This window comes from Sinocyclocheilus grahami, unplaced genomic scaffold (assembly GCF_001515645.1).
Source record: "Sinocyclocheilus grahami isolate Dianchi unplaced genomic scaffold, SAMN03320097.WGS_v1.1 scaffold106.1, whole genome shotgun sequence".
In the NCBI taxonomy this organism is placed as follows: domain Eukaryota; kingdom Metazoa; phylum Chordata; class Actinopteri; order Cypriniformes; family Cyprinidae; genus Sinocyclocheilus; species Sinocyclocheilus grahami.
The window spans coordinates 1,216,519-1,227,672 of NW_015505285.1; the positions used below are offsets into that span (position 1 = coordinate 1,216,519).

The 11,154-nt window shown below is 38.3% G+C and overlaps 1 protein-coding gene across 3 annotated transcripts in view; it reads right to left on the reverse strand.

Moving 5' to 3' along the window:
• Window positions 1-11,154, reverse strand: part of ppm1aa (protein phosphatase, Mg2+/Mn2+ dependent, 1Aa) — a 37,841-nt gene that overhangs the window by 26,513 nt on the left and 174 nt on the right. For 2 of the 3 annotated variants that reach the window (XM_016276750.1, XM_016276749.1), the window contains exons 1-5: window positions 10,796-11,154; window positions 4,216-5,087; window positions 3,144-3,261; window positions 2,943-3,054; window positions 2,557-2,614 (exon numbers count right to left, since the gene is read on the reverse strand). The exon at window positions 10,796-11,154 is cut by the window's right edge. In XM_016276750.1, the coding sequence (XP_016132236.1) occupies window positions 2,557-2,614; window positions 2,943-3,054; window positions 3,144-3,261; window positions 4,216-5,070 (1,143 nt within the window). In that variant the 5' untranslated portion in view covers window positions 5,071-5,087; window positions 10,796-11,154. Of the gene's footprint in view, window positions 1-1,535; window positions 1,656-2,556; window positions 2,615-2,942; window positions 3,055-3,143; window positions 3,262-4,215; window positions 5,088-10,795 lie in introns of all 3 variants that reach the window. The other variant, XM_016276751.1, reaches the window with a different exon arrangement.

The window sequence follows — 11,154 nt, forward strand, 5'->3', positions numbered from 1 at the left end:
GAGACACAGTATGAAACACTGGTGAAGATAAATCAGGAATGATTCTAGGAAATGTTGATGGAAATGATGGAGGGATCCAAATCTTGGGTTTAAATGGCCAAACTGATACACTGATTGCAATTGACAGAAATTACAGCACTTGATGATGCTTGTGTGCCAACAGGCTATTTGGAGATTTTGTGGTGCATCAATCTCTGGCGAACTCCAGAGACAAAACTGCCGTAAGTATGAACAGACTTGAGACACGCTACAGATAAGCATGTAGAATGCAGGATTAGGTATTAAATTTTTTTATAATTAAGCTAGTATCATTGTAATGCTGAAAGGTAGGCAATTATTACATAAATTTAGGGCTATAAATGACATACTTATGAATTGCGAGGATTTCCCTGATTATATAAACTACCATTCAAAAGTTTTTTTTAAAGACATTGCTCACCAAGGCTGTATTTATTTAATCTTTTGAAAATACAGTAAAACAGTAACATTACCACATATTATTAAAATTTTTAAATAATTTTAAGTAAGTCATTCCTGTGATGGTGAAGCTGAATTTTCAGCAGCCTTTACTCCAGTCTTGAGTGGCTCATGATCCTTCAGAAATCATTCTAATATGGTGATTTGATGCTCAAGAAACATTTCTTATTACTATCTATGTTGAAAACAGTTGTAATGCTTAACATTTTTGTGGAAAATATACTTTTGTCAGGATTCTTTGACTAACAGAAAGTTTTTAACAATGAGAATGTCTGTCTTTATTTATTCATTTTAAATCTAGCCGATTCCAAACTTTTGGATGGTAGTGTTTAGGTATGTAAATACTGCTGTTTATTACTATTACTTGAGAGGATGCTTCCTTGGATTGGGGAAAAACATACTACACTGAATACGGAAAAATGAATAAAAGCGATTGACATATCAGTTTTGGCTATATCACAGTGCCCTATATTAATTATATACATATTTGGCTCCAGAGTGATCCAAAAGACAGATTTATTGTGGTTCTATTGTAATAGTTTCCCAAATTCAGATTAGCTCAGGTATTGAACTAAAACTGCTGTGAGTGTATTCCAATTCTAAGACAATTCAAATACAAGTCCTATTTTTGGAATACAAGCATTAAAGTCCCAACAGCCTCTCTGGGCCAATTTTACACCAGTTCACAGGGACTGTCGTTATTTTGTAGAATTGTAAACTGTAAAAAAAAAAAAAAAAAAAAAAAAGTCTTCCTCAATAAAAACCTACAGATTCCTGTAAGGGTGTACCCAACCCCAGTGATCTATGAGACTGCACCTAAAAGCAAAGCACTACCCCAAATGAAAGAAAAATATCACCAATGGATCAAACAGCTTAAGTCCATCAATATGCACACCAACCAATCAGGGTTCACACTTAGCAGGCTGAACTGCCCCTTATAAACATAAATATGACATGAACCAATTATTCAATAAATATGGAAGAGAGGAAAATGACAGACTGAAAATGAATCGTTTCATTGTTATTTTGGGAAGGCTTGAACTGGTTTGTAAAAATACATGAACTGGAAGAACAGCCTGAGGTGTGGCAGGTCAAGGTTGGTAGTCATGAAAAGCATCAGAATCAAGTGCTGAGTGCTGAAGTAAAGAGCACCCAAGGTGCCTGATTTTCAGTCAAGTCTATATGAAACAAAAACGGATATACACAATCAGTTTGTTAAAAACAAATAAATCATAAATCACAATGCATTTGCCACTAGGGATGCCAAAAGTATCTTTAGAAAGTCCATATTTGGGAAAAAATAAAAATGAATAATATATATATATAAAATAAAAATAATTTTCTATGGCACTGGTAGTACCAAGTGCCAACTCACTTTTGTAAACGATGCTTTAAAATGCCACTATAATAAAGAGCAATCACACTTCATGGTAAAATGCAGCTAGGTTTTTTAAATTACTTTTAAAAACTTTAAAAATGACACTTGATTACATGTCACTGTTTTAATTGAAAATGCTAATATTTTTTATTATGTTTATTCTTTTAAATAAAGTGTGTTTGGTAACATTTATTTTTTCTGTGGTATTGAAATTGATTCTATTTGAGAATTACTGGTATTGACTATTGAAATTTAGTACCATGACAACCCTATACAGTACCATCACATCTTATGTAATTAAGTTATTTTCAAATCAAGAACTGTACTGAGTCAAGAGAGCTAGAATCATCCAATCAATCCATTACAAATTATTAAGTGTTTAAGTTTTTCTTTTAAATATTAAATCGGTTTGCTCAACAAATTTGAGGGGCTCCACCCTGCACTCAACCAAAACTCTTTCCAAAGCACAGTTCAGCCTATCCAGCACTGTCAGATGAGAGGGGATAATATGGAATTGGAATAGGATGGAAACATGCACAAATGAAAAAACAAAACTCTGGAACACTTAAGGTGGCAAATAACAAAATCGTGCAATGCAACTTAATTCTAGAACAAAACAAAAAAATCTTGCAAGCAAACATCCCAGCATTTACACACACACACACACACACACACACACAGAGTCAGGCTGATGTACTCACTGTATCCTCGTTCCTGTATGGGTTAAGTTTGTTGTATACTGCTTCAATTACACTCCGTCTATGACAAAAACAGACCGGTTTAATCTTCTGAGTGAAGAAAGAAAGGTGAAGGAAACATCACCTCTGTAGCAAAACTTACTGAGCTGCCACATTAAAAGCAAAATGGAACTTCATATGTTATTCTTCAAGTACAGCAACTAGAGAGATGTTGGTGCAGACCCAAGTCTCTTTCATGTCTTAACTGACCCCAAACTTTTGAATGATATTGTGCTATTGAAAGGTTCTGTGAGAATTACCCACCAATGGTTCCCAAAATGTTGGATGGACAGATCACTAGGTTTTGGAACTTGAAGTAAAGGGAGAAAGCGAGATTGTGTGGTACTCACTTGCTGGCCAGCTCTCCTCCAGGTGGTAGGTTGGGGATGCTCTCAGATGCTAACGTGCGCATCACATGTACCAGGTCGGGCACACCTCCATCCCCCTGCCTCTTCAGGATCTCTGTTATATCAACAACAATTCAGAGCAATCAAGTTTGGCCCAGCAGAATTACTAATTCCACTTAATAGCAGAAGGCTTGTAAAGGTTACCTTCTACTCGGCTCTCTAGGTATTTATCAAGCTCCGCTTCCCTTTTGACAGCTTCAGGGGTAACCTTCGGTGCACTAACAAAACACACCAACACAACACTCATGTTGTCACGACTTCCCTGTCCAAACACAGAAGAAGGGAGTGGTTCATCAAAATTTAAACCAAATCAAAATTTAATATCAATGAAACACTGTGGGAAAATGCGAGAGATAAGATTTAGAATAAGAAGAATTGTGTTATGAACATCTCAGTATAGAAATGAAAAAAAAACAAACACTTGTGTTCAATACAGCTGGGTCACATATGTTCATTGTATACTACTGAAGTAGATAATGCTATTAAAAACGTATATATATATTTAAAAACAAAAACATCTAATCATTTTCCATTACTTATTATATTTGTTTGCATCACATTAAACTTCCTTATTTTTGCTTATCTTAAAATAAAAAAAATAAAAACTGAGATGCATCAATAAAAGTCCAATTAATTTCAGGGGTACAAAAGTTTGAGGTCTGTAAGATTTTTTTGTTTTTGAAAGAAGTATCTTATGCTTACTAAGGCTGCATTTATTTGATTAAAATACAGTAGTTTTAAATAACTGTTTTCTATTTTAATGTATTTATTTATTCCTGTGATGGTAAAGCTGACATTTCACCCGCAATTACTCCAGTCTTCAGCATCACATGATCATTCTAATATGCTGATTTGGTGCTCAAGAAACATTTCTAATTTTCATCAATGTTGAAAACATTTTAATGGAAACTGAGTTTTTTTTTTCAGGATGCATTGATGAACAATAAGTTCGTAAGGACAGCATTTATTTGAAATACTTTTATGTGACAAATTGCCATTTTTTGTAGAAAGTCTTTACTGTCAATTTAATGCGTCCTTGCTGAATAAAGATTAAAAATAAATGAAAAATTTACTGACCCCAAACTTTTGAACTGTACTGGAAACTGATTGCATAAAATACTTAGCAAACTATCAACAAAGTGTGATTCCTTTCACTGTATCTTTAACAGACAAAATCATTCATCTGACTGGCTGGTAAAAGTCTGTTTACACTCACCTTATACAAACAGGTATCTACAATTTCATTGCAGACCCTCTCCAGATCGTCAGTCACCTCCAGTCGTGAACGAACAAAATCGCACAGCTCCTCATTGGCCATCACATCCCAAATCCCGTCACAAGCAAGAACAATAAACTCATCCTCTGCCTCCGACCGCTCGATAGCATACACCTCGGGCTCCGGCGACACCAGCTGCTCCGTGGGACCCTTACCATGCACACACTTATAATCAAAGTCCCCCAGAGCCCTGGACACTGCCAGGGACCCATTGACGCGCTGGATCATCACAGATCCTCCAGCGTTCTGGATCCTCTCCTTCTCCAAGGGGTTGCTGGGTTTGTGGTCCTGTGTGAAGAAGTGCACAGCCCCTCCGCGGCTCAGCAAACCCCGTGAGTCTCCGCAGTTGATAAAGTAGATGTGGCGGGGTGAGATCATCACACCGACAGCCGTCGAGCCACTGCGGTCGGCACCACCGTGCTTCTTCTCCGAGATCTGCCGCATGTGATCGTCGATCTGCAGGAAACCAGTACGGATTCCAGATTTCACGCTATCCACGCTGGGCTCCACGGCTGGACCTCCTCTTCCGCCTCCACCCTGGAAGTCAGGGTTGCTGGTGATGTGCTCCAGGAGGTGCTCGCAGCAGTAACGTGCCACCTGCGATCCTGCATGCCCATCGTAAACAGCAAAGAACGACCAGGGTTCCAAGCCATTTGGCAGACCAATGACAGCAGTATGCGCATCCTCCATCTCTACACGCCAGCCCTGCATGCTGCTCAGGCCGTAGTGCAGGCTGTTGCCTTCACCATGGGCATTGTGTTTCTCCATCTTTGGCTTGTCCAGGAATGCACCCATCTTTGCTGCTTAGGAATCTAGAACAGAAAAGTTTGAGAATGATGAGCAACATAACGCCAAACTAGTTGCTATTCGCATCCCAACTGGGCCAGATATATGGCCGCACGATTCATTGAAAAATGAATTCTATATAGGGTAGTCATGGTACCAAATTTCAGCAGTCAATACAAGCCAAATTTCACAATTCTCAAATACCTTTAATTTCGATTACCTACTAACTGTTATTAAGCACTTCTTTATATAATTACCACTACTTTAACTACTACTAATAATAATAATTCACTGTCTTTTTCAGATAACATCAACAATAATACATATAACCACAAAATTTGTGGCCAAATTGTGCATCTCTACAAACAAGCACAGCAAACCTGAAGCTTTTTTCAAATCACATTTTAAAATGCAGTTGTAATTTTTATTACAAATTAGATTTACCAAGACATATGCAGTGGTATATGTTTAGGGCAGGATGATATGTCTGTCTCAACAATGAAAGACAATTCTGTTTGGTGACACTAGCGGTACAGAAATTATATACTTACAACTTTAAAGTAAACTTACATTCCCACCCATCATTTGCACAGTTCAATAACCATGTTCAAATATTAAAACTTTATAATAACCCTGTTCAAGTGTTAAAATATTGCATAAAATTGCAACAAGTAAATGTTTAAAAACAACTTTTTAATCTTTGCTGAGTGATAAGCAAAATAGGCCTACTCATGTTGACAGTCAAGAAAAATTTGTTCTGTAGTGTAATTCTCATATGTGAACATTAAAGCCAATTTAATGTAGGTTATCAATTCCAATAAGAACAGGAAAAATTGACAATGCCAACTCAGCTTATGATAACATGAGTTAATGAAATGGGAGTAGCAACAGATCTTTTCTTAATAAATTTCGGTACATTTGAATTAAATGGATTTGAAAAACAAATAAGACGGGGACGGACTTGATTATATTCAGTGGTTGTCAATTTATGGAGGCAGATCTGAATGCCTGCATGCAGTCAGTTATAAGAAAGGGGCGGGTTTCAAGTGGACTAAATGATTGGAGAAGTCTGGCATATGTCACCAGAGACATGTTCGCCAGAAGATTTTGATTAAGAATTATGAGGTCAAAAGATTAACAACTAAACATATGCATGGATTGTTTACAATATGATCAGTATTTAATAACATGCATTAAGGGTTGATTTGAATTTAATTTAGACTTGAAACAATTTACTTGAACTTGAAAAACCTTTAATGGGAAGTTTAACCCGAATCAAGCACACACAGCACTAGGTCACTATTTATAATTCATGATGACTGAAACTACAAAAGTCTTGTCATGCTGGTGGTCACTTAAAATAAACGATGGCATGCCAACAGGCACAAAAAACAAATGTAAACACACACACACACACCATCACAAAGGCAGGCCCTTGTGAGGGGTGTCAATGATTGTCTTCTGGACAACTGTCAGATTGGCAGTCTTCCCCATGATTGTGTAGCCTAGTGAAACAAACTGAGAGACCATTTTGAAGGCTCAGGAAACCTTTGCAGGTGTTTTGAGTTGATTAGCTGATTGGCATGTCACCATATTCTAATTTGTTGAGATAGTGAATTGGTGGGTTTTTGTTAAATGTGAGCCAAAATCATCACAATTAAAAGAACCAAAGACTTAAACTACTTCAGTCTGTGTGCATTGAATTTATTTAATACACGAGTTTCACAATTTGAGTTGAATTACTGAAATAAATGAACTTTTCCATGACATTCTAATTTATTGAGATGCACCTGTACATTACAGCGAGTTCCCAGCTATGTATGGTTGTCAGATAATGCAATGCCACACACACTAAATAGACAAGTACTATGGAAGCATATGGGTAGCAAAATTCATTTTGAAATGTAATATGCAAAATTACAATGCAATATGTAAAATGGCAATGTATTTCTGTATTTAAATGTAAATTTTCCCATACCATGTGCGCAACATTTAGTGCAAAATAAAAATTCAATTATATAATTTACATTTACCATTTTCTACATGAGTTTTAATATGTAAATTAAAAACATTTTAACGCTTTGTAAGTTGCAAAATTAAAATGAAATGGTATTACCCAAATTGATTAGAATTTAAAACTGTAGCAAAATGATCATTTAAATGCCATTTTTCCTAAATGCGTTTAGACTTACGGGTAGGATACCTGAGATTGCATTTTCATCGTGATACTGCACGATAATTGAAGAAAAATGCAGTGTGAATTTCAAAATGCATTCTGAGTCAAATGTGCAGCAAAATGAGGAGTTGTCTTTTATTTTTCTTAAATGCATTGACACTTACACATAAGATGTTTCAATTGCATTTTCATTAAATACCCTGCGATCAGAGTAGACTAGTCAATGTGGATTTGAAAATGCATTCCGAGCCGATCACACCCCCAACCTGTCAATCATTATATCAAGGCGGGGCTCGGCAACAAGACGCACAATTGGTCAATATCCCCCATTAACCAAACGCTTTTCACCTGCCTCAACATCTCTCACTGTTTTACACTCCGATTGATGCACATAAGCAGACAGTGCAATTCTACACTTATTTACTTGCCATCTTACACCGTGGCTACACCGGATGCGATAGTTGTCATGTCGTATCGCGCTGCATCCAGTGTAGACAGCATCGCTGATTATAATGGGTTCAATACAGTCATTTGTCACGACGCTCGCGTCCGGTGTAGACACAGTGTAGACACAGATGCTTTCACTTTCGAATTCACGATCTTGCCACGTTTTACAATAAAAGATAATTATCTGTTTTGCTTACATCTACACACCTTTCACTTTTTAAGACTGAAACAAAAGATTGATTCATTGTTATTTTTAATTAAAAAGCACAACAACAATAAAACAGTAAGATACAATGACAAACTAGCTTACAAAACTTTTATTAACAAAAACTAATAAGATGAGGCATGGCATACACCACATGCTGTATTATATACTGACTAATAAATTACAGAACGTTTAGCAAACACTGAGTCGTCAAATAAAAATAAATAAATAAAAGAGAGCCTCCATAGCATAACGTCAGGTAAACAGCAAAGATAAGCTTTTCAAAATGAAAAGAAAAAGAAAAGTAAAAATAAACTTGCTGTCGGTGACAGTGCTTGCATGGTTTTTTCCCCACAAGAATACCAACATGTTCACCTTCTCTGGTTTAAGAACTTTTTACTTTAGCGTGAAAACCATCCATTGTTTCCTCAATATTCGCATAATTTTTGTTGCGAGCACCTGCTAACGTGGCAAGTATAAAAAAAACAGGCTCTACACTCAAAGCGCTGCGCATTTCAAACGAGTTACCGTTTGATGTTTCTCATATGCAACACAAATGGCAGCGCTTATGAGTTGAACAACACGGTGGTCGTGCCAGTGCGACTGCACACAAAATTTAGTCACACAGGCAGAAAAAATACAGAAAACGCTGCTACTCCTGCCTGCCCCAGATGACACTTCACCAGTCCGAACTAGACGCAGCTGTCACAGAACATGCCACAGACAAAGTGAGATAACTTAATATTAAAAATCACGGCCATCAATCGCGGTGCCACTGAACACACGCTGTTACGGATTAAAAGAGAGGAATAAAATTTTATGTAATGTGGTAAACAAGTGTAGAATTTGCTTACTCGGCATGCAGAGTGAGATGTGCGACGCACCTGCAACGCTTAGGTGCTGGGAGACACGCAATCATTTATAGGAGAAGAATAAAGTATGGTAGCAAATAGGCTATGGGCATCAATCGGAGTGTAAAACAGTGAGAGATGTTGAGGCAGGTGAAAAGCGTTTGGTTAATGGGGAATATTGACCTATTGTGCGTCTTTTTGCCGAGCCCTGCCTTGATATAATGATTGACAGGTTGGGGGCGTGATCGGCTCGGAATGCATTTTCAAATCCACATTTGGCCCTGTCCCAAATGGCACCCTAAACCCTCGCGGTCTTCCTCGGAGTTTGCACTTTCGTGACGTAATACCGCTTTGACTGTCGGGTAGAAGTCTGCTGCGAAGCTCGCTCGGCAGAAGTGCGTATTGAGGGCGCATTACAGCCGCAAAGGGGGTGCTCACGAGCACCCTTCTGAATGCTAAAATGACAAATGGGACACCCTACGGTCTTGTGGACTTAACGGACACGCAAACATTGTAAGTCCGTAAGACCGCAAGTGCACATGAAGTGTTCCATTTGGGACAGGGCCATTAGGACTTAAACTACATTATCACGGGGTACTTAATGAAAGTACACATCTTAAGTGTAAGTGCCAATGAATTGAAGAAAAACAAAAGACATTTAAATCACCATTTTGCTGCACATTTGGCTCCCGCTCGGCAGAAGTGCGTATTGAGGGCGCATTACAGCCGCAAAGGGGGTGCTCACGAGCACCCTTCTGAATGCTAAAATGACAAATGGGACACCCTACGGTCTTGTGGACTTAACGGACACGCAAACATTGTAAGTCCGTAAGACCGCAAGTGCACATGAAGTGTTCCATTTGGGACAGGGCCATTAGGACTTAAACTACATTATCACGGGGTACTTAATGAAAGTACACGTCTTAAGTGTAAGTGCCAATGAATTGAAGAAAAACAAAAGACATTTAAATCACCATTTTGCTGCACATTTGGCTCCGAATGCATTTTGAAATTCACACTGCATTTTGCTACAATTATCACACAGTATCACGATGAAAATGCAATCTCAAGTGTCCTACCCGTAAGTCTAAACGCATTTAGGAAAAATGGCATTTAAATTATAATTTTGCTACAGTTTCTGCTTGGACATGTTAAAACTATCTAATCAATTTGGGTAATACAATTTCATTATAATTTTGCAACTTCTAAAGCGTTAAAATATTTTTAATTTACATATTAAAATTAGTGTAGAAAATGGCTAATGTAAATTACATAATTGAATTTTCATTTTGTACTAAATGTTGCACATATGGTATGGGAAAATGTAAATTTAAATACAGAAATACATTGTCATTTTGCATATTACATTTCAAAAATGAATTTTGATAACCATTTGCTTCCATACAGTACAGATGCCACTCACATCTATCACTGCGCACTCTGAACACAAAACCAGTGCAATTTAAACTCCAGCTTTGAACCACTACATTTGACAGGTAAACTCTCTATAAATCTGATCTAGCTGCAGATTGGGTTTACTGCTAGAGTACATTCACACTTTACAGTGAGATATCAGCAATCAATGCTCTTTGCCCTTGTTAGTGCTGAACAGCAGTGAACTGAAAGTCTGCGCGTGCAGACCTGCCGCATGTTCACGCGCCTCTATTCCGCATTACGTCATGGTGTCGCGAGCCTGTTAGCACGCTAGCTTTATGCTAAGTCTGACGTTTGGGTCCCTTCAGTTTGACTGAAACGTTTAGACAGTGAAATAAGCTAGTGAATGTAATCGGGAAAGAGAATGAGCTAAGAGCCTGGCAGATACTCACGTCTACGGTTTAAGGTCAGACAATCTAGCAAGCTAAATGCTAACGAGAGGCCAAATGAAGCCTCGGGCTTGGATTGTCAAACCTGCGGCCCTCAGCGCATCATGCGACGGCCACATGCGACAGGTCAGCCCGCCGAGCTCAAACAACACCCGCCTACTCCCTTAGCCTACATGCTAACAAGCTAGCTCTGCCATTCGCATAGGCATATTACAAAAGCACAGAAACTTACCCACTAAAAATAAGTCCTGGGGAGTTCTGTTGTGGAGAAGCTAAAAACCAGATAAAAGAGAAGGACGAAAAGAAAGCGAGAGATATAAACTGAGCGCGGCGGTGGTGAGAGAGAGACAGGCTGGCGGATTGTTTTGCTCTGCATTCAGTCTGTGAAAGAGCAGATCACCCTTATCTGTTTAAACCAGGGATGCATCATTCCCATTTATTCCGCGTCCTGAACGTCCAAAGTGTCGGGTTTGACCGCTATTTTGGTCCGCTACGTTCGGGACCGAATCTCTGCACACCAGCAGCAGCGCAGGACCCGGATGTGGATTCAGCAGGGCTGCGCACTTAAAAGAATGACATCATCATCATCAT